This window comes from Colias croceus, chromosome 9 (assembly GCF_905220415.1).
Source record: "Colias croceus chromosome 9, ilColCroc2.1".
NCBI classification, from domain to species: domain Eukaryota; kingdom Metazoa; phylum Arthropoda; class Insecta; order Lepidoptera; family Pieridae; genus Colias; species Colias croceus.
The window spans coordinates 11145230-11169565 of record NC_059545.1 but is presented as its reverse complement, the minus strand read 5'-3'; the positions used below and the strand labels follow the sequence as shown (position 1 = coordinate 11169565).

The following is a 24336-nucleotide window of genomic DNA, read 5'->3' as shown; positions in this document are numbered from 1 at the left end:
TATTAAAATAATAATAATGTCACAAATTACCTTTAACAGCTGATGGATTGACTAGATCTTTGGATATAACGAATGGCACTCCTCTTCCAAACTTATCCTGTCGGACAAGTTCTCCCGTGTCCCTGGTGACCCAATATAGCGATGATTCAAATACATCCAAAGACAAAGGATGTTTCAGGAAGTCTCCCTTCAAAACCACCTTTCTGTTCGTACCATCGTGTCTCATCATTTCTATTGTATTTAGTTTTGTATCCGCCCAGTAAATAGTGTGGTCCATCGCATAATCGATAGCTAAACCGGTAGGATGTCTTATGTTTTCAGTAACAACTGGTCGTCGTTTCGAACCATCCATCCACGCTGTTTCTATTTTAGGTGCGGAACCAGCATCGGCCCAGAACATTTTACCCATTTGTGGGTCTAGTACTAACGATGTCGGGTTTTCAATGCCAGCAGATACAAGAGCGCGTCTATAACGGCCATCATTCCTTGCTACCATCACTCTGCCTTTAGGTTTCGATCCAGTTCTATCTGTTTCAGTCCAGTAGAGGTTTCCTCCAACATAGTCCACAGCTATTCCTGTCGGTTTAGCGTTTCCTTTACCCTTCAAATCTTGAGCAAAACCGCTCTTTACTTGTCCGTTCAGAGCATTAATCATGTATGACCGTTTGATGGTTCTATCGTAGCTGTCCGCCCAGAACACCATCTCTTGTTTAGGATCGTAGTCGATGGCTTCTATTCTCTTTTCAGACGTGATGATATCAAATTCTTCATTCTTGTCTTGTACGAAAGCGCGGATCTCCGGACCGTTTGCAAACATCAACACCAATTCATCTTCCAATGCTTTACAAACTCCGGATAGGTTATCGGCCAATCTAGAATAAAACAATCACACTTATACAGTTGAAAGAACATAATACAAAAGCATAGCAATACATTGAGTAATTCATAATTTTTACTACAATAGATTATTATAAAGAAGTTCATAAAGACATTTTATCTCAGGCATAAATTAATATTATTTTTTTGGTAACAAAGAAAGATTGAGTAACAATAAATATAGTACAAATGCGACAATCACTTAAAAGATTTAACTCTCACCTAAAACCATCGCGGCAAGAGCACGAATAACTACCATTAAGGTTGGTACAGATATGCGAGCAGTGGTGCGAGCCGTTGGCGCACTCGTCCACGTCGACGCAGCGCTTGCTGTCCGCCGGCGAGATGATCCAGCCCGGGAAGCACGTGCAGATGTAGCCGCCCGCCCACAGACCTTCCGAACCCTCGACGGCTGTTAGGTTCGTGCATAGGTGCTCGCAACCGCCTGCAAATATTAACAACGTTGTTAGAAATTGCATTATAATATTATGATGGTAATCAACGGTATCAAAAAAAATTCTTGTCAAGATTCGAGTTATGTCAAAACTTACTGGATGCTTGAAAGTTGTGAGAAAAAAAATTATAGTTGAATTTATTAAATTAGATGTAGGTTTTACAACAACGTGTAACAATCATAGAAAAGAAAATAAAAATCTAATACGACGCATATTACACAAAAAAACGCACCTTTGTCTTGCACTGAGCAGCCAGAAGCGAAGTGGCAACCTCGCTCGTCAGACGCATCACCACAATTATCGTTATGGTCACACATAACAGTGCGCGGCACGCAGTTCTTGTTGGCGCACTGGAACTGCGTTATCGGATCACAGGGTCTCGCTCGAGCAGCGCACAATGTCATGTTATTCTCGTCCGAACCATCTCCACAATTGTCTATTCCGTCGCATACTTGATACCTGTTACATGAACATAAAAATAAATTATCACAAGAAAGAAGAACGAAGAAGAAAGAAGACGATGTTATTTGTTAGTCATTGTGGTTAAAGATATCATTGAATTACATGTATAAAGAAATAAATGTACAGATGAATAATAGTTTACCTTGCTACACAACGGTGATTATCGCAATGGAAGCGTCTGAGTGTATCGCAATTGAAGTTGGTACAAATGCTCGGAGCTTCGTCTGATCCATCGCCACAATCGTCTGTTCCGTCACATAAATCTGACTGCGACACGCACAGGTTATTGCCACACTGGAATCTAAATATCAAAAATAGGATTTATTAAACTGAAACAATTTTCAGCTATTTATCGTCTGTTGTTATTCATTAAAAATACAATATTTACCTGCTCTCAGGACAGTATCGGCCGCCAGGGAATCTTGGTGGACATCCAATTTCATCAGATAAATCTCTACAATCCCTGTCGCCATCGCAACGGAAGTATGCGGCAATACAATGTCCGGATTTACATTGGAATGTTCCGTTCTTGCATTTGAACCCTCCGCATTCCATTTCATCAGTGTTGTCTCCGCAGTCGTCTTCATGATCACAGCGCCATCTTGACGATATACACTTGCCATTACCACATTTGAATTCAGATTCCGAACATTCTCTGTAATTATGCTGACAGACAGATTCTGCTTCATCACTACCATCTCCACAGTCATCGGTGAAGTCACATAGCCATTGTTTTGGAATACACCGCTTGTTTTCACACGTGAAGTCAGTTTTACCTACGCACGATGGACAATTTTCTGGCAACTCATCGGAACCGTCTCTGCAATCATCTTTACCATCACAGAACAACCATTTCGGTATGCACCTATAATTAGAGTGGCCAGGACATCTTCTCCATCCAGTAGTACAGTTCTTCTGTCGGCACATGTATGCTGGCTCGTCAGAATCATCGCCACAATCATTATCGAAATCGCACATCCATAATTTAGGTATACAACGTCCATTCTTGCAAGAGAATTCAGTATCTGGATTACACGGCCGGTTGTGACACATAGCTGGGTCTTCATCACTGTTATCTTTACAGTCAGTGTCTCCATCACATTTCCAACTTTCTAATATACATCTTCCACTGCTTTTACACTTGAATTCAAGTTGTGGACATTCATGTGCGCACTGTGCTTCGTCACTGCCATCTCCACAATCATCTGTACCATCACAAATAGTAGCAGCCGGAGTGCAGTTAGTATTCTTACATTGGAAGGAACCAGCTCTGCAATGTCTAACAGGACAGGTATCTGGTTCGTCGGATCCGTCCATACAGTCTTTCTCGCCATCGCACTTCCAGAACCATGGTATGCATTTTTCATCGCGACCATTACACCTATGTTGGCCATCTGTACAGTTAGCTATACATGTTTTCATGTCTCTCGATAAGTAGAACTGGTTCGGACAAGCGCATTTATAAGTCGTTGCACCTTCTTCACCATACCCTTCAATGTTCAAATAGCTAGATTCGTGGGGTGGGGCTAATAAGCACAGATGCGAACATCCTCCGTTGTTGGTACCGCAAGGATTCGTGTAAGGAAGCTGTCTTAATGGATGTACAACGTGAATATCGTATGGTCGATGAGTCGTGTTTCTAAGCGTTACTAAGTTTTCACCAGAGTGCTTATTCGCTTTGCTAATTGCTTTCAGGTTCCAATCAGTCCAATAGATTTCGTCGTCGAAGAGACTTAATGCAAACACATGTGGCACTTTGGTACCGGATAATACAACATGTCTGTGACGACCTTCTAAATCAGCAGATCCGATATAATCTAAGTGAGCGTCGGCCCAATATATTCTGTCAGTGAAATAATCAACCGTTAACGCATTAGGCCATGCGATATCGTCTTCCCAGTTTAAGATAGCAGTAAAGTTGGATCCATCCATACCCAATTTTCCTATGTATGCCTGTAAATGCCACGATGTGAAATATAAGTAACCAGTACCTGGGTGGACAACAATAGCTCTAGGATCAGCAATTCCAGTTCTCAAAGTTTTTCTTCTAGTACCGTCCAATTCTGCGACATCTAAATTCTTTGAATGTCTATCTAGCCAGTACAACTTCCTTCCTATCCAGTCGACAGCTATACCTTCCAGGCCATGAGAATCGTGCCTTATTACGACTTCTTTATTGGGATTGGGATCGGAATAATCTGATCTGTATATAGTTTTAGCAGATACATCTGCGAAATAAATTTGTTGTTCTTTGACGTCAAAATCTATGGCAACTACGTTCATAAGGTCTTGGTGAACTAAATTATACAATGATGCATCCGTCGACATATTTCTTACATAGTATTTATTTGTAAATATGACCCATGCGGTTGTGTTATCTTTTCTCTTGCATGTATGTTCATCGGCTTCCCTTTCATAGTATTGGTCATTACACTTACAATAGTAAGATCCTGGAGTGTTGGAACAATATTGCGAACATACACCTGGCGTCTCTATACATTCATCGATATCTGCACAGGCTTTTCCATCAGCTAATAGTTTATAACCTTGATTACAATCGCAATAGTATCCAGTTAGAGTATCAATACATTTATGGCCACATTGATGTATTTCTAATTTAGCACACTCATCGACATTACAATGCGCTGGCTCATCTGAATCATCTGTACAGTCAGACACTTTATTGCAAACTAATCTATTGTCAATGCATTGGTCGTTATTACATTTGAATTGACCAGTGGGGCATGTCTTATTTTCTTTAACACATCCTACTTCATCTGAATGATCACCGCAATCATCTTCACCATCACATCTGAAATGGTTCCTGATACATTTGAAATTCTGGCACCGGAATTCCTGGTCTGTGCAGCTCTTGTATTGCGTGTTACATTGCTTGCCTTCGTCAGACCCATCTCCACAGTCATTATCGTGATCACAAACCCACCCTTCATTAATGCATCGGCCATTGTTACATTGGAATTGATCTTCTGTACACGGTGTCGGAGTTGAACAGTGATGTATGGTTGAATTTTCATCTGCTCCATCAATACAATCAGGATCACCGTCACATAACCATTTCTTAGGAATACATTGAGCTCTATTCCAAAATCTGTTTTCCTCGCAGGTGTATTCTGTTTCAGGATCACATTTTCGTTCATTACATTGATGCCTTGAATCTTCGTCACTATTATCCAAACAGTCATTATCTCCATCGCAAATGTAAATTCTCGGTATACAGTTTCCATTATCACAAGTGAACAAATCACCAAAGCATGTGCGACCTTCTGAACGACAGTACTCTGGTGGTTCATCAGCTCCATCACCACAATCGTCGTCACCATCACAGTACCAAGTAGCAGGAATGCATCGGTGGTTAGGACAACGGAAACTATTTTGTGGACAGGTTCTTTGTGCGCAATGTAGCGGATCCTCATCAGAATTGTCACCACAATCATTATCACCATCGCACAGCCAGTAAGGTTCAACACAGATGTTAGTTTTTTCACATTTCAAATGATTTGCTGGACAGGTTGTATTCCTTGGGCATCTCTCGTGTGTTTCATCAGAAGTAATATTGTCTTTACAATCATTAATGCCGTTGCAGACTTGAGACATTGGAATACAGCGAGAGTTAAGACAAGTAAATTCTCCGGGTGCGCAAGGTGGGTAAACACAGCCTTCTTCATCTGAACCGTCCTTGCAATCGTTCTCATGGTCACATTTCCATGATTTAAAAATGCAGCGACCGTTGTTGCATCGGAACTCATTCGGCGAGCAAGAATGGTAAGCACAGTAATTAATGTCTTCATCTGAATTATCTCCACAGTCATCATCTCCATCACAAGACCACATTCTGCTGATACATTTGCCATTAGCGCAGAAGAACTTGCTAGGATCACAGGTGATGTTTTTTGAGACACACATACGGCCTTCATTCACAAGCTTTGTATTGTCATCACATTTACATTCTACTGAATTGTTTGGCGCAGGATGACAACTATGAGCACAGCCACCGTTATTAATTTTACAAGGGTTCGTTTGACATTTTTGTCGGCTAGTACTGTAAATGTGGATGTCACGTGGAGAATCCTCTAAACGTTTGACCATTTCGATCATATTAGCACCAGTGTGTTTTTCCGCTCGGTATACACCACGCAATTGTAAATCAGTCCAATAAATATAATTTCTAAAGACTGTTATTGCGAATGGATAAATTGTAGCGGAAATTAAAACTTCTCTATCCGAGCCATCCAGTTTCGAGCGTTCAATCTTTTCACGTACAGCATCTGTCCAATAAAGCATGTCTTCTTCGAAATCTATTGTTAGACCGCTGGGTTGCGATAAATCTTTGTCGATAATAGCTTTCTTTAATGAACCAGCCATAGTTGTTCTATAAATTTTTCCTGATGTGCCAAATCGTCCCCAATCAGTATAATACAATGTTCCATTGCATGGATCCACAACAATGGCTCTTGGACGTTCGACTCTTGCAATCATTACTAATTCGGTGCCATCTAAATTCATAGCGTAAATAGAATTATTTGAACTATCAGTCCAATAGATTTTCTTTTGCGTCCAATCGTATGAGATACCTTCGGGATTTATATTTTTGTTGATAATGTTTTGTATTCCGGATATATCTGGGTTGTTCGCAGACATCCAAGCGATTCTTGCCCATGGTCTTATTTGTGTGAAGAATAATTTATTATCTGCATAATCGAATTCTACTCCAACGACGTTAGTCAAGTTTCCAATGGGTTTGAAAGGTACACCAGTCGATTTAGGGTCTAAGTTGATAGCGCGAATTTCAGTCCTTGTAGTGAACACTAAGTATTCGTCGACAACATCACACTTTTTAGGATTATTAGCAGATATTTGACCAGTGGCACAATCACATCTGTGTGTATAGCCTTTGTTCGCATCAGGTGGATAACTGAAACAAAGCTGATCACAACCACCGTTTCCAAGTTTTCTGCAAGGATTGTTTTCATCTGTGGGTTGATTGTTTATATCGAAAATAACAATGTCTCTCAATTTTGGAAGGTTCGTTCGTAATTTTTCTGGCATCGACATGTTACCGGGTAACTTGGAGGCCTTGTAAATTGTTTGCAAGTTTCTATCCACCCAGTAAACATTTCCTGTGTGTATTGCAATACCCATTGGATTAGGAAGGTTTGATCGTATTAGTTGTCTGTTTCCACCGCTGTATGAAATTTTCTGTATTTGGTCGAGCTTAGAATCTACCCAATAAACGTCATGAGTGAGCATATCTATCGTTAAATCTCTAGGATTTGATATTCCAGATGTGACAAGCGTTTGCCAGTTGCTTCCGTCGAGATAAGCCTTTCCAATTCTTGGATATTGACCATAGTCAATCCAATATAATAATCTCTTTATAGGATTAACTGCTAGTTCTCGTGGAGCATCCATAGTGGTCTTAACAATAACTTTTCTATTCGATCCATCGAGCCAAGACATTTCTACGTAATTTTCATGTGGGAAGACATTAGTGAAATATAAATTGCCAGCAACCCAGTCAACGGCTAAGCCTCTGATTCCATTACTACCAATACCGTCCTTTACAATGTGTTGCAGCTCTGTGCCGTTAGGTCTGACACGGAAAATACCGTTCCACTGTCCACGGTTGAATTCCACCCAGTAAATGTAGTTATCTGCGAAGTGAACATCAACGTGCAAGATATGGTGACCAACGCCAGTAACTGGGACCATTGCTTCTGCGCTTCCTTCTAGACTGTAGCCACGAATTAGATCCAGTTGAGAAACAACTGCAAATGTCTTATAAGGAACGCAGTTTATTTCATTCTCCTTCCTATAGCCGACTGAGCATGCACATACTCTGGAACCACCTTCACTCGGAATACATATTTGTTCACATCCGCCATTGTTTTGCGAACATGGATGATGCATCATTTTTCTTTTTTGGAATATCGTCATAGATTTGAGATCACTTTCATTATCGAGTATGACCTTGATATTATCGCCGTTTGGAAGATCAGCTTTGAAAATCTTTTCGTGGCGTTGATCCAATACGTACAATCGTGAATCGAGAACTGAAATAACTTTGGGATACGATATAGCATTAGCTTCTGTCAGGATTGTTTTTCTGTCATTTCCTTCTGTGTTCACACTGACAATGCTAGCAGGATATTGGGTGCTGAAGTAAATTATTTTCTTTTCAATATCCACAGTAACGGCTTCAGGTCTTTCTATAGAATCAACTAATATGACTGGATATGTACCGTCCATGTTTACTTTTCCGATCTTTGCTGGTACACCATAGCCACCTTCATCAGCCCAGTATATTTTTCTGAAAATAAATTGTATTCATTAGCTTACAGTTTCTGATTTATTACAATTAAGCATGTGCGCAGTTCTTATGCATTTACTCACCCTTCAGTAGGATCAAGGCATATTCCTCTTGGTTTAGCAATTGAGTTTCTACTTCCGTCATTAGCGAATACAATAGATCTGTATTTTACTTTACCATCTACTCGTATAAGTTCGATGTTACTAGCGACTCTATTTGACATGTATAGATTTCGTCCGAGCCAATCAAAGGCTATAGCTGACGGCGCTCCAACTATTCCATTGTCCTGACCCAGGAATTCGACCTTATTTCCTCCTCCATAAGGCATGCTGTAAACGGTACAGTTCTCGTCATCTTCACTGTCACCAGATATTGATTGAAGCCAGTATAACATATGTCCTTGTCGATCGTAATCCAATTGAACTCCTCCTGTAAATGATTTTAAATTTATTAAAATAATAGTATATGTATAGATAGTAAACCATAAAATTGTATTATGAAGGAGAGATTTTATACCTTGAATTCCAACCACTGGAGGTAATTGTCCAGCTCTGCCAGATCCATCGGGCGACAAATCTATTATTTGTGATCCCTTGAGAACCATTAGATACGGAGATTCCTCTGAAATTCGTAACAATTTATCATTAGGTACATTCGTACTTAAAATTAAATGAGAAGATAAAGATTTAACGATATAAATAAGTATTACCTTCGATACATTTTCCGTCCGGTAATAATTTAAATCCTGGCTTACACATACAAGTGTATCCTGTCGTTTTGTTCGGACTCAAAAGGCAAAGATGTTGACACGTATCCGGTTTGCACGGAGACACGTAGGGCGGCTGGAGGGACGGGTGGTGCACGTGGATGGACAGCGGCTGCGATATCAGGTGCGATACTACCGTTTGGTTCGTGCCTCTGAACTTGTGCGCAGATAAAACTCGGTTCAACTGACGATCAGTCCAGTACAACGTGTCTTCAAACAACGTGAGCGAATGCGGGTGAAGAAGGTAATGACTTCCCGCTAACACTTGCTGTCTTCCGGAACCGTTATAGTAACAGAAATCAATAAAATCTAGTTTAGAATCCGCGAAATATACTCTCTGTGTCGCCGTATCGAGTGTTAAACCGTTCGGCCAGTAAATTTTTGTGGTAATGATCGCCATACGTTGTGTACCGTCCATACCAACTCTTTCGATACGAGGATTTTCTCCCCAATCGGTCCAGAACAGCCATCTCGCGTTGGGAGCTGGGTCTAAGCACATGCCTCTCGGCTGCGTGATGTTGCCGCTGACCAGCGCTGTTCTGAAAGTACCATCCTCTTTGGATACTTCAATCGTGTTCAGTTTGCTGTCCAGCCAATAAATATTTCCTCCGACCCAATCGTAAGCTAATCCTTCAACTAAATCAAGGCCAGTCGATACGAGAATTTGCGGCTCACTACCTCTGTCGAGTCGGGAAATAATCTTGAGCTTCATATCGGACCAGAATATCGTGCCCGTATGCATGTTAGACGCGGTTGCGACTACATTTTCTACATTAATCGGTACTCGTTCTAAGCCTTGCTCATTGAGATCGGCAACTAAGATGGAATGTCTATTAGATATGATCAAGAAAGCGCTAGAATGGTTGTTGGCTTTGCAGGAATGTTTGTCGGCAGCGAGTTGGTATCCATCCACACAACTGCAGAAGTAAGATCGTTTAGTGTTTGTGCAGATTTGTGAGCACAAGCCGGGCGGGTTGCATTCGTCGATGTCCTTGCAGGTGAAACCATCACTTTCAAGCTCTTCTCCACTGGGACAGAGACACAGTGGGCCGGTTGGAGTTTGTTTACATTCGTTGGAACATAATCCAGAACGATGCTCACATTCAGCAAAATCGCAACCCTCACCTATAATAAAAAAAAATAATTGATAACTATTTATTGACCTACATACTATTGTTACATACAATACATACTATTGTTATACATATTTCAATACAAAACGTATATAATATGTATAATATTTTTTACCTTCATCAGCACCATTAGGACAATCTAAATTCGCGTCACAAACTTGTGTGATATTGACGCAACGATTTGTGACACCGGGACATTGCCATTGGTTCGCTGGACATCTGAAATAAAATAAATTTATGTTTAACGATAAATTTTTATTTTTATTTAGCACCATAAACAATAAAAACTATTGATTTTTCAAAACTTTCCTACATTTGATAGTTAGCTTATCTTTGTGACTGGATAAAATTAGATTATTAACATATAAGATTGTGTTGGTTGTTCGATAGGATTGATTGATTATTTCTATATTTTACACACAATATTTTACACACAAAAATTAACATAAAACACAGGAAGATTTTTATATCGCAAGAATCTTTTCTTTGTTTGTTTTCTATATGTGTTAAGTGTCGTTATTGGCTCCGCACCTGAACGCGGGCGCCTTGCACGCATGCTCCATGCCCTCGTCCGAGCCGTCCCCGCAGTCGTCCCTCCCGTCGCACACGTACGCGCGGAACACGCAGCGCCCGTTGGCGCAGCGGAAGTGTCCCGCGGGGCACGCCGCCGCACCGCACGCGGCCGGCTCGTCCGACAGGTCCTCGCAGTCCGGCGTGCCTGCGGGAACGTTTATGTTAGTAAACTGCCCATGGTGCAAATAGTAAATGTTATTTTACTTGTAGTATTCACATAATTTGTATATTATATACTTAATACGTTATTAAAAGGGCACATATTTTGAGAGTTTGTTTTTTATCTATCATAATATATATTCTGTGCATACACTTTTTAAGTTATGAAATACACCAAACATTCACCAAAAATTCTAATTCAATATAACTAAAAACAATCATGGTATACGCTAAAAATTACAGGATCTGTTCAGTAAATATATAACAGTAAATATAATTTAACTTATTCTTTATCAAAATCTAATTCAACAAAAAAAAGCAAACCACGCATAAGCAAATCTTAAACACAAGTTTATAAAGATATTGCTTACAAAAAAAAATATATTATATTCATAGTGCAATAGTACAATAGTACAAACAGACTCACCGTCGCAGTACCAGGTGTGCGGTATGCAGATGCCGGAGGTGGTGCACTGGAACTGCTTGTCGGGCGCGCACTGGTGCGGCGCCAGCGACGGGCAGCCCGCCTCGTCCGACCCGTCGTTGCAGTCCGGGATGCCGTCGCACTTGTATGCTTCCTGTGTTCAAATGTGTATTATAATACAAAAACGAGGGGAAAGTTGAATGAAGTTATTAGCATAAATAACAGTGTCAATTGATGATTCAAAACACAATTAAATTAAAATTTTCTAAATAACTCGGTATAATACAATATCATCCACATATGGACAAAGGTATCTTCATTTCCATAAGTTGGTGGCTTTACATCTAAATTCATGTAACTAAGTGATAATATGTTATCATAAATGCACATTCCCAATATAAATTTTTGTCACATAATTTGAATAGATCCGGTACGCCGTACGAAGGACCAATAACATCTCGTATACGAAAATAACTTACATCAAACAACAATCGACCTTATTACATTGGAACAAGATCCATACCTGCACGCACTGCTTGAGGTCAGCGCACTTGAACTGGCTGGCGAGGCAGGACACGGGCGGGCAGTCGGCCTCGTCCTGCTTGTCGAAGCAGTCGTCGTCGCCGTCGCACACCCACGACGCGGGGATGCAGTGCCCCGTGCGCGGACACGTGAACTGCAATAACATAACACTTGTTTATGTAAATTGTTAAATGACATATGACAAACAGTAACATATACATTTTTTGAAACTTGATTTTTGCATGAAATAGGATTCCAATAAAGAATTACATAATCATCGTGTGTATACATACCATAGTAATAATAAAGATAAAAGGCAGGTTATTTAGTAAATATAACGAGGTTAATAGTAACTGTTCTATAACGAGGTTAATAGTAGTGCTAAAAAATTAACTGTCCTGCGTCGTAACTTTGGTGGTGTGGATAAGGAGCGACTTTGTGATGATGCCTGCAATATTAATTGGATGCCTGTCTTAAACGCTGAATCGATTGACGACAAGGTTCAGAACTTTAATCACCTAATAACCCAGTTATACGATAGGTATGCACCACTTAGGCCAGTAAAATTAAAGCAAGCTCCTTCACCTTGGCTAACTCCCGAAATCCGACTTTTGATAAAGAAGAAAAATCGTGCAAAAGCTAAACTGAGATCCTGTAAGTCTGATGATAAACGTGAAAAATACAAGAATATACGAAATCACTGCAACACTATGTGTAGGGATGCACAACGACGCCATATCCACGATTCGGTCGAAAACGGCGACCCCCAAAATATTTGGAAATTTCTTAAATCATTAGGAGTTGGGAAAAATAATAATCATCAATTTCCATCCGACCTCAATCTTAATAATCTTAATAACTTCTTCTGTTCATACAGTCCTATTCCTAATTTTAGTAGCCAAACTTGCATAAATCAGATTTCTAGCCTTCCAACTCCTACCTATCCCCCGTTTACTTTTACTCAATTTGCCGTTGGTGATGTTAAGAAGATTATCTTGTCCATAACTTCGAAAGCCGTTGGCACTGACCGTATTTGCCGTAACATGATCATCCCAATCCTTGATATAATTGTTCCCATCATTACTCACATCCTGAACTTTTCCATTACGTCCCACAGCTTCCCCTCCATTTGGAAAGATGCTCATGTTATCCCCCTACCTAAAAAAAACAATCCGACATCCTTCAATGAGTATCGTCCTATTTCTATCCTACCTTTTCTATCTAAAGTACTGGAACGCTTAATTCATAAACAGTTGAGTCAGTTCCTGTACAGTCACAACATCCTTAGTCCTTACCAGTCCGGTTTCCGCCCTGGTCATAGCACGGTAACTGCCCTAGTCAAAGTCGCTGATGACATTCGTTTAAGTATGGACAAGCAGCATCTCACAGTTCTAACTTTGTTAGACTTCAGTCAAGCTTTTAACTCCGTTGACTTTGAAATCCTGTTGAGTTTGCTAAAATCTATTAATATCTCTCCTCCGGCAATTGATTGGTTTCGTAGTTACCTGATTGGTCGTCGGCAGCGTATTATGAATGGTGATCAATATTCATCGTGGTGTAATCTCGTTGCCGGTGTACCTCAGGGTGGCGTGTTGTCTCCACTCCTCTTTGCCATTTTCATTAATTCTTTGACTCCTCATATAACGTCTCTCTACCATATGTATGCAGATGATCTTCAAATTTACACCCACTCAGACACAGGGTCCCTGCCGGAGGCTATTAGAGCGACCAACACTGATTTAGCTTCCATCAGTAAGTGGAGTACACTTTATGGAATTCAGATCAACCCACGTAAAAGCCAAGTTATTATAATTGGAAGTCCACAAATTCGCTCAAAAATAAGCTGGGCCGATTTACCCCCTGTGCACTTGGATGGAATTGTCATACCATATAGTTCTGAAGTAAAAAATCTAGGCATAACTTTCGACGAGGTGTTATCATGGGTGCCTCAAGTCAAAGCAGTTAGTAAAAGAGTATTTGCTGCCGCACACTCTTTGAAGCGCTTGAGTCGCTTCTTGCCTATACCCACCAAAGTTATGCTAGCTCAATCCCTTCTCCTTCCCATTTTAGACTACGCGGACTCTTGTTACACGAACCTCGGCGAAGATCAGCTCAATAAACTTGAACGATTGCAAAATTTCGGCATCAGATTTATATATGGTCTACGTAAATTTGATCACGTGTCGGAATTTCGCAAGAAGCTCAAGTGGTTACCTATACGCCTGCGTCGGAATGCTCACACTCTCCATCTCCTCTATTCCATTCTTTTTCATCCCAGTACTCCTTGCTACTTGAAATCCAATTTCCATTACCTTGCTTCTGACTCCTATACTCTCCGATCATCTAATAACCTTCTCCTCCGTTTTCCTGTGCATGGTACTAAATTATACGGTTCATCGTTTACTGTATCGGGTATCCGTTTATGGAATGCCCTTCCTGAAACGATTCGTGGCGCCCAGACGATAAGATCTTTTAAAAAAATGCTTAAAGACTACTATCTATCTATATAAATATTGTATGTAGGTATATTGTATATCATATTATGTATATTGTATATTTTGTATAGAATGTATATATAGTATGTATGTTATGTATTTATAGTATATATTATTGTAATCTTATGTATAATTATGTTTATGCATTCTATATGTATATAAATAGAAGTAATTTTTATATATTATTTTATGTTGTATTTATAAATTATGTGTGACGTTGTGCTTTATTTTTATTTATTATATAATATATATATATTTTTTTTCTTCTTCGAATTAATTATTTTAAATTTATTAGTTATTTGGCTTCCTAGCCTTTGGTATATTATTATGCTCTGTCCTTTACCTGAAGGTTGCCTGGCAGAGATGGCTTAAAGCCATAAGGCCGCCTTTTGTACATTTAAATCCATTAAGATATTATAAAATAAGATTAAACCTAATGTACAAGAAAGAATAAATAAATAAATAAATAAATAAATAACTAATTACAATGAATTTCGTGTTTTGAAATCGCTAACTGTCAAATACATACATAAGAATGCAAAAACCTTACCTGGAAGTAAGCGCAGGTCTTCTCCGCACAATGCGACCCTTCATCCGAGCCATCTCCACAATCATTCTCCGAGTCACACTTCCAAGTGTTGGGCACACAGCGGCCGTTATCGCACTGGAACTGCGAGGAGCTGCAGGTGACGTTGACGCAGCCGGTCTCGTCGGAGAAGTCGCCGCAGTCGTTCTCCGAGTCGCACTTGAATGTCGCGGGGATGCAGCGACCCGATTTGCACATGAATTCTGATGCGTTGCATGTTGTTTCTAAAAAAAAAATAAGTTAAAAAAACATTGTCTGGCGTTGCAATGAAACAAGTCAGATTATTATCCATTCTCTATTTGAATAAGGCAAAGTTGAAAAAGAAGTTAACTAAGAGGCAAATCTTCTTAATTCACCAAGTTACATTTCAACAGTGGTTGGGCGATATAGGTATAATTAGAACAAATCCTAATAAAAAAATATGGGAAAAGATCATAAACTCACTTGTACAATTTTGTTCTTCGTCACTGTTATCCAAGCAGTCGTCATCACCATCACACACCCAGCTCTTCGGAATGCAGCGCTGGTTGTTGCAGGTGAAGTCCCAGGTGTTGGGGCAGGCCTGTAGCGGCGGCTCGAATGTTGGGTCTGGCACACAACTCGTGCCATCTTTAGCCAGTTTTTCACCGTATGGACATCCACACTTAACAGTGAGCAATTCTGTGGTATTTCGTGGTATGGCGAAGCAGAACTTCTGACAGTTTCCGTTGTTGACGGAACACGGTTGGTTAGGATCTATTCTTTGAACTTCTTCGCTATATACTTTAACACCGTATAGCCTGTTCGTTTGCGGTTCCCTAACCATGATGTCTTCTTGTTCACCGGTCAGTTTGTGTAAGCGTACAATAGCATCTAATCTCCAATCGGTTATATACATGAAGTCCTTGTAGATCACTATCGAGAAAGGATGTCTGATCAATCTGGAATTAACAGTTTGTACGTCTGTTCCATCTAGTCTGGCGTGTTGCACGTGGTCTAATAGAGCATCGCACCAGTAAACTCGGTCTGCGTCGAAATCTATCGATAAGCCGTTTGGCCAACCTAGAGTAACATTTTCGAACACCAATAAGCCACTACCGTCCGTGTTCGCTCTGCTAATGTTAGCTGGTCGGTCCCATTCAGAGAAGAATATGTAGCCTTTGTTCGGATGGACGACTATAGCACGCGGTCTCTTTAAGTCTTTTAATAGAGTTCTCTTGTATGAAACGTTTCTCGTCGAGAGAACATTTAATGTACCCTTCCTAGAATCTATATAATACAAGTTTTTGGACGCCCAATCTACAGCTAATCCTTCCACTCCTTCATTTTGTGACGCCAGGACGATTTCCCTTGTCGTTCCGTTTCTGTGTACTCTGTAAATTACATCTTGCAGGACGTCTGAATAATAAATGTACTCGTCCCGCGAATCGAAATCTAATCCGACAAATCGAGCACGCCTCGAAACAACGGGCAAGATGGCGTCGTTGAAGCCCTCTATAACGGGGTTCAAAACTTTGCCTTTAATAAATCTCTGTTGTGAATACATGAGGAATTCCTTAACTAAATCACAGTTTCTTAAGTCAGTCTCTAACCTATATCCAATGTTGCAGGCGCAGCGGTAGCCGAGCCCTCCGTTGGGCAGCGCCGTCACGATGCACATCTGTGAGCAGCCGCCGTTATTATTCCCACAGGGATTATTTACGGACGTTTGTTTTAAAGAGTGTATTACGGTCAACGCTTTCGGCTCCCTTATGTCTTTAATTTTATAAATAGCTTCTATGCTGGACGAGCCGAGATATTTGTTGACAGAACTGATTCCTTGCTTAGTGCTATCGGACCAGAAAACTTTATCTTCGAACAGAGCCAGCCTCGACGGGCTGGGGACTTGCTGGCCTCGCAGCACTAAGAACCTGTAATTTCCATCATAGTCGACTGTTTCGATGTAGTCCAGGAGAGAGTCGCACCAGAATATCCGCCTTGCTATCGTATCCACAGCAATACCGGACGCCTTATATGTCGCTTCCGATACTATCGACCTGGAGTGGGTTCCATCCATGTTTGCGCGAATGATCTAAAACATGCATAAATTATTTTTAATAAATTACATAAATAGTAAAGTAATTTCAAGTGTCGTGTGATGTGTCATGTGTGATGTTAAGTATCGCGTGTGATTTCAAGTGTCGCGTGTGATGTCAAGCGTCGTGTGTGATGTGTCATGTGTGATGTCAAGTGTCACGTGTGATGTCAAGTGTCGTGTGTGATGTGTCATGTGGGATATCAAGTGTCGCGTGTGACGTCAAGTGTCGCGTGTGATGTCAAGTGTCGCGTGTGATGTCAAGTGTCGCGTGTGATATCAAGTATCGCGTGTGATGTCATGGGTCGTGTCACGTGTGTGAAGTCTCGTCGTGGAATGTCGTAAGTGATGCCAAGTTTCGTGTGTTATCATGTCAAGTGTTGTGTGTAGGAAGGTAGGAGATAAAAAAAATGTTTAATACAGGGCTGCTACGCGTACCTGACTGCTGTCCGCGACGAACATGAGGCCGAGCGTGGGGTCGAGCGCGATGTCGGCGGGGCTGGTGAGGTTGGAGCCGAGCACGACGGCGTGGCCGCGCCCGTCCAGCTCGAACACGTCCACCTTCTGCCCCAGCGCGTCCGCCACGTACAGCTTGTCGCCGACCCAGTCCACCGCCAGCGCGACCGGCGCCCACGAGCCCAGCACCGAGATGTCGCTCGTGCTGTGCGCGCTGCTGCCCGGGCTCAGGTGCTGCGCGTGGATCTGCAACACGACAACAAGCCCAATGAACCAGTGTCCCTAATCATTTACAAGATTGTTTTTTTAAATAGTCATATCATATGTTGTAAATGGGCGACTGCTAAACATAAAAGAACGTTAAATTGTTGTGCATTATATTAAGCTATAATATGTATATGCAAAATTGTTGAATATCTATATCTATAGTGTTAAAGAAAATTGTATACATGTAACTTATCTGTCATTCGATCTATACAGATGAAAATTTATCGTTCTTGTACAAGAAAATAAAAAAGCAAGAAAATTAAAGGATCATCTAGTTTTATCAATAAATTTATAACAAAATATAGCACTGCAAACGTGACAAAATAGATAGTATAAAAGTAAGAGCTAAACTAACCTTTCTAGTTTTAAGATCTGACCAGAACAGCATATTCCTTCTATAATGGTAGTCGAGTCCGGCAGCAGACGAGGCATTGGCCAGTATCGTGGGCAAGCGCTTGTCCAGATCGAGCTTCAGCAGCCCCTTGTCGTGCGCCAGCACCAGCGTGGGCGGCTCCGCGTTCGCCTTGCAGCTGCTGTTGCCCGTCAGCGTGTAGCCCGGGGCACATGCGCATTTGTAGGCTGCAGACATATAAACACATTTGTAATTAAAATCGTACTGGATTTTTTTTTCAATTGAAATTAAATGGTCAGGTCAATTAATTTCAATTGAAAAAAAAAATCAAAAGATCAAATCATACGATAACATTTTGTTTATACAGTAAAGAAGATGGTATCAGGATTTATTATTGGAAAATTGTAGAAGTGAAGACCATGGTTATAATAACGGTCTTATCTAGTTTGGGCTTTTCCAGAGAAAAACCCGTTTTGTTACTTCTATGTACTTACAGCATTATCGCCAACGACGCAGTTCCTATTTCCTTCGAATCGCGAGAAAGAACATACTTATCAAAACTCATTTCTAGTGCTCCACACCTTCCTCTGGCTGAAGTGTAAAGTTTTATCACCTAAGCCTTACCGGCTAGTCGAATTAAGCTAATTGATTCAGGATCAGTCGACTGATTTCTGTGTTGTATTTCGATGTGGAAATGCCACCTTTCTAAACACGAAGGCTACTTGATGGCTACAAGTAGAGGGTCTTAAAGAAGAGATCTTAAAAAGTCGGCAACGCATTTGCAGAAGCCCCTGTAGATGAATATGGGCGGTGAACTCGCGTACGATCAGGCGCTCCACACTTTTGCCCACTCGGATAAAAAAAAAACTTTACAAGCGCGCAGACACTCACAGCCGGGCGTGTTGACGCAGAGCTGGTGGCACGGGCCCCACTCGGCGCACTCGTCGCGGTCGCGGCAGGCGCGGTTGTCGGCCGCCAGCGCCAGCCCCGCGCCGCACGCGCACGCGCCGCCCAGCGGGGACGCCACGCACAGCTGCTCGCACTCCAGCGCGGGGCACGACGCCGTCGCTGCAAATGTTATCGTGCATGTTATGAAAATACAATTAAATTACTCAAAATAATTCTATGTATTACTTAGTTATTATTAGTTTTCCAAATTGTTAACAGTTATGTATATCCGTATCCAATCGGACTGAGGACAGCCGCTCTTGCTTTATTCCACTCATATAATAAACTACTTATTATATGAGTGGAATAAAATTACAAAGAGGCAAAGTTATTAGAATTCTAAAATAGACTATATTATATATTTTTATCCTGCTTATCGCCAGGTGCAATAAAGAGCATAAACCAGACCATTTTTATATTAATCATCTAAATTCATCATTACGCAGTTACAATAACCGGTGGACGCAATCACGCGACATTATTAAATACTTAAAAATACTCACAACAAGCGGCCTCTTCATCAGCGTTATCGTCACAATCCTTGTGTCCGTTGCACAGCTGCGACCGGGCGATGCACTTGTGCGTGCCCCCGGGCCCGCCCCTGGGGCACAGGTACTTGTTGTCGGGGCACGTGATGGCCGTGCAGTTGGCCTCGTCCGAGCCGTCCGCGCAGTCCTTGTAACCGTCGCAGTGGTACGTCACCGGGATGCACAGCTCGTTGCTGCAGCGGAACTGCCCTATGTGGCAGGGGGGGAAATCTGGAAGATTTTAAACGATGTATAGAGATATATGTTATATATAGAGTTCTAGAATGATTGTTATGGATAGTTGTGAATATTAGTCATCATACAATTATGATAAATTTTCTATTCGTTTCAATATTAACATAAATTGAGATACTCTTGTAGAAAATTAACCAGATATCAATAGTCTGGTTAATTGAACCAGATTAAATGTATGTATTATTAACTCTTATTTGTGTATAAAATTGTATATGAATATGTGATCAGTGACAATAGTTTTGCACATCATTTTGACCAGTTTATTATTCTATATCTATTATCTATAATATTCATAAAATAATAATAAGTTCAACAATGCGTTCAATAACTCTTGTCGAATTTAAAAATTTTCGTAAGAAATTATCTCTATGAAGGTTTAATTTTTAAATAACTTACTACACTGTGCTTCATCTGAGTTATCCCCACAATCATCCTTATGGTCACACTTGGCGCTCGAATCCACGCATTTATCACCAGAGGCACATCGAAATTGGTCGAGCCGGCAGCTGAGTGGGCTGCCCGGACAATCCTGTTCGTCTTTACCCGTTCTGCAGTCTACATAGCTGTAATATTATAATTGATATTTTTATTAACAATTTTATAATAAAATATCCAATATTTACCAACACAGAAGAAAAGAAAATGAAAAATTATAGCGATATGATTATCGAATAAACAGTAACTAACTAACAAACAACAAAGGAAATATAAATATCTTTACAAATATCACAATCCGAAGAAATATTTCAAAAAATAATAAAAACCGGTTATGGTCATAGACTTTCTGTCCTTGAATCATCTTTAATGGTAAAAGACAATAACAAAATGTTTTCAAATAATGTTGCACAATAATATTGTAATACTGTGATAATATCCTGATTTTAACAACAGTCTCAAGTGTTAATTTCGTTCACTTTACTAATCTGTAGTTTTGTGCATAATAATTAAATAAACAAACATTTATCATAGACTCTTTATAATACATATATCTCGTAACTAACAACTATAAAGTGTTTAATAAAAAAATAATAATAACCCGTCGCATTTCTTCTCTTTTGGTATGCAAGGTCCCTGTGTCGTGGATATTTTACTGTAGCCGGCATTCTCCACCCCGCATTGAAAGTCATCAATTTGACACTTGCGGTATGCTGTAAAACACAATTAAAATAATTAAATTTGTATAGAAAACTATTGATCTTAATATTTATTAGGATATCGGAATAGAGACGAAATTCGCAAGCCAACTTATCTATTCTAGCTTTAAAATGTATGTCTTCATTTTCGTTGCAACAAAGTATACCCGAGGCGCGATAGAATTTATAAAACGCAATCATTATAACAAACATCCAGCACAAAAAGAGTATTAAAGCGACACAAAGGAACTCTTTTATAAACAGCGCTGGCGTCTTGAAGCACTTCAGCCGCTGAAAGAGACTTTACATAACTATATGAAAATGTGATGAAAATCGTATTATCTCAAGGCTTTCAAACAGTCTCGTAAAAGTGAGTGCATGTGTATCCTTGCTTCTACGAAAGAATATTCATTACGACATGTTTTATACTTTGAGTGGATTTAATAAATCCCGCGACGCTTATAAAATATGATACTTTTAGTTCACTTTTCCTCATTGTTATGTATTTATTTACAGATTTAAAAATTAGAAGGTGACAACAGGGAACATGGTCATAAAGACAAAACATGTTTGAGTAATTAACATCAATAATATAAGAAAAACAAAAAGTTATCCGTATTCTTAAATATTTTTTCTTACTACTACGAATATTTATGGTATAATTTATAATTCATACGTTTATATTTATAATTATAAACAAGTCAAGTATACATATTATATTGAAGTAGGTATAGGTATGTAGAAATATCAATTAAGGAAAGTAAGTACATAATTCTGTGTCGAAATCAAGCGAATTGGAACTGGGAAATGAACCCATCTAATCTCGTTGCAAACTTTAATATAAAGGTGCACGTCCATTCGTCATCCCATGATGTCTTACTCGCATAACTTTCTGTTACAATTGTTAAATAAAGTTGTGTTTTCAAATCTGTTACTTTATGTGCAGTAACAAAATTTTTACTTTCTCAATACATATTATGTCGTTTTCCTTTGAATTTATTTGAGTCGTCGCAGTTATATACCGTATAGATTGTGTTGTGCAAAAGTGAGTCCAGTCAAGAACAAAGAAATAGTAACTACGCATGATAGTTAGTAGCAACACATTATTTAATCACTTTTCTATAGCCACATTACTTCGTCTACTAAACTTTTCGTACACCTATGCATGAAAACAACACTATGCATGACATGTGCTATCGACGCTCACCTTTCCACGTTTCCGGGTCAACTGCGAGGGTCTGGAGTGCCGACGTCTTGTCAACGGCTTTTACTTAATTGCTTTTAGTTTTACTTTTTGCTGCGCTGCTTTTTGTTTACAATTATTTTATATTTTTAAACAGTGTACCCAAAACTGGGGAAGCTAAAAAATTAAGTTTTTTTTTACCTAGGGGTTAGATAGCTTCGTGATTTATGGACGTGAATATTTTTGTGTGTCATAGTTAGGAGTTAGGATTTATGTTCATTATTTAATGTATCTAATATTTACTCTACATAATATTTAGTTACATACGGTCTATAAATTTTAAAACCAATTTTGAGGTTCTTATGAAGTTATCCTTTTTATAATAATTATTTACTATCGTATTCAATAACTCTACATCCAATTGCCAAAATAAAATAATGAAAGGTTATTTCCATTTCCAACAGTTTAAACGACGATCAAATACTTGACAATAAATCAAACGACTTCAGTAGAAATATCGACATTGAAATCCGTCCATTGTCTGCGTACTCGTGAAATATGACATTTTATTATATAATAATTTTGCGCCAAAAATAGCTCAATTGAATGAGTTTTACCAAAAAATTTTCGCTTCATTCTGGAACATTATGATGAATGTGAAACGAGAAAAATAGATATAAATAATTGTCGAAGTGGGTACTAAATCGATGCATATTTAACAACTTACTGCCCTTCCTCGATAAATTGGCTATCTAACACCGAAATATTTTTTTAAAATCGGACTAGTAGATCCTGAAATTAGCGCGTTCAAACAAACAAACAAACTCTTCAGCTTTATAATATTAGTATAGATGTAATCACATAATATTTTGATAAAACATCTGTTAAAGGAAAAATTGTGAAGAAATTTTCTTTTTTTTTTTAAATTATACGATAAGTTCTTACTTTAATCATGTATGATAGTGGTCAAACAATCAAACATGCACTTTTAAAATAATTATTTACTGTTACTATTTAACCAACTTTTCACTACTTTTATAGAAGCTAGTGTGCCAATCCCAATTCTGCTCGAATATGTCCAAAACAAACAAAATTAAGGGCCCTTAGTAGGTGAACACGGCAAAATGGACTGTTTTCTATGAGCTATAATTGAAAATATTGAAGTTTTTTCGCACTGGAATTTCTAATATGTATTACAGAACGTATGTGTGATGGGATGACTGTTTCCAAAACACGATTGGAAAAATTTTGCTCGATAAAAAAAAATCCTGAAGTTATCTCTAAAATATCATATAAATGCTCATTACAACCGTATTTTACGATAATAATTCGTATAAAATCACAAATACATAGGTATTTACCTTGTCGATTTCGTGACTGTTTTAGATTTTGAAAATACTAAATATTTTCATTCACTTTTTGATAAAAATGTGAATGGCGCTTACGATTTTTAGTTTCGAGCACGTTGATTCCATACTAAACGCAGACCCCCTCACCGCTTACCTCAGGCCCGAATAGCTGAATTTTCGCTGACCGCCTAACCCCCCTTAATTAATAAGCGCTTGGATTGGAGTCTGCGCATAAAAGTTCAATTTCCTTGCAATTAAAACTTGGGACATCTGAAGAGCCGTCACTTGCAGTCGTCTGCTTCTTGATATGACTTATTAAATTTATTTTAATGTATTGCGACTGACCACAGACGTAATTATCTTTAATTTTAATCATAATAGTTAGTTTTGCTAATTATAGTAATTGGTTTTTGGGATTTTAAATTAAGTTTTTGTTGTTACGTAATTATTGAAACACAGGCTAGGAAAAACAAAATAGTCGTTATGTATTTAACTCCTATAACCTATATATCATTTTTATAAATACATAGATACTAAGTTTATTATTCTTTGTTAATTGTCGATGTTCAAAATAAATGAGAAGTATGTTATTAAAGTTCCCATGTTTCTCAAAATAGCAACATATACCGATACATATTTCAAATTTCTATTACCCGGAAATTATTCAATCATGTAATAACATATTCAGCAAATGATTAAGGCGCTTACACACAATGTAAGACGCAGTAACGCAATCAGTGCGTTTGACGTGTGACGGGAGCTTTATACTGAGCCAGCGACGGTGATTACAATTAGTAATCATGCTCTTACAATCCGATATTTTCAATGTATTTTTCATAACCTATTTGATTTATTACACATAATACTAATATTGATACGATATTATAGTACAGCTATCATAATTTATTTTTGAGTAGAAGAATTTTAGCCTTAATTTCAAATATAGTTATGTAAATTCAATAATTGACTATTAAATATTAACAATTTAACTGAATTGATGTCACTTTTAAATATGTGACATACCAAGAGTGATT

General features: G+C 39.1%; 1 protein-coding gene across 2 annotated transcripts in view; it reads right to left on the bottom strand.

Moving 5' to 3' along the window:
• Positions 1 to 24336, bottom strand: part of LOC123694342 (low-density lipoprotein receptor-related protein 2) — a 140009-nt gene that overhangs the window by 4085 nt on the left and 111588 nt on the right. For both annotated transcript variants that reach the window (XM_045639751.1, XM_045639752.1), the window contains exons 4-23: positions 20674 to 20785; positions 20034 to 20200; positions 19359 to 19613; positions 18799 to 18975; positions 17911 to 18134; positions 17271 to 17534; positions 15224 to 16829; positions 14744 to 15003; positions 11700 to 11852; positions 11180 to 11330; positions 10552 to 10738; positions 10136 to 10239; positions 8831 to 10012; positions 8638 to 8742; positions 8205 to 8550; positions 2182 to 8121; positions 1936 to 2094; positions 1564 to 1790; positions 1099 to 1321; positions 31 to 872 (exon numbers count right to left, since the gene is read on the bottom strand). In XM_045639751.1, the coding sequence (XP_045495707.1) occupies positions 31 to 872; positions 1099 to 1321; positions 1564 to 1790; positions 1936 to 2094; positions 2182 to 8121; positions 8205 to 8550; positions 8638 to 8742; positions 8831 to 10012; positions 10136 to 10239; positions 10552 to 10738; positions 11180 to 11330; positions 11700 to 11852; positions 14744 to 15003; positions 15224 to 16829; positions 17271 to 17534; positions 17911 to 18134; positions 18799 to 18975; positions 19359 to 19613; positions 20034 to 20200; positions 20674 to 20785 (12684 nt within the window). The remainder of the gene's footprint in view (positions 1 to 30; positions 873 to 1098; positions 1322 to 1563; positions 1791 to 1935; positions 2095 to 2181; positions 8122 to 8204; positions 8551 to 8637; positions 8743 to 8830; positions 10013 to 10135; positions 10240 to 10551; positions 10739 to 11179; positions 11331 to 11699; positions 11853 to 14743; positions 15004 to 15223; positions 16830 to 17270; positions 17535 to 17910; positions 18135 to 18798; positions 18976 to 19358; positions 19614 to 20033; positions 20201 to 20673; positions 20786 to 24336) is intronic.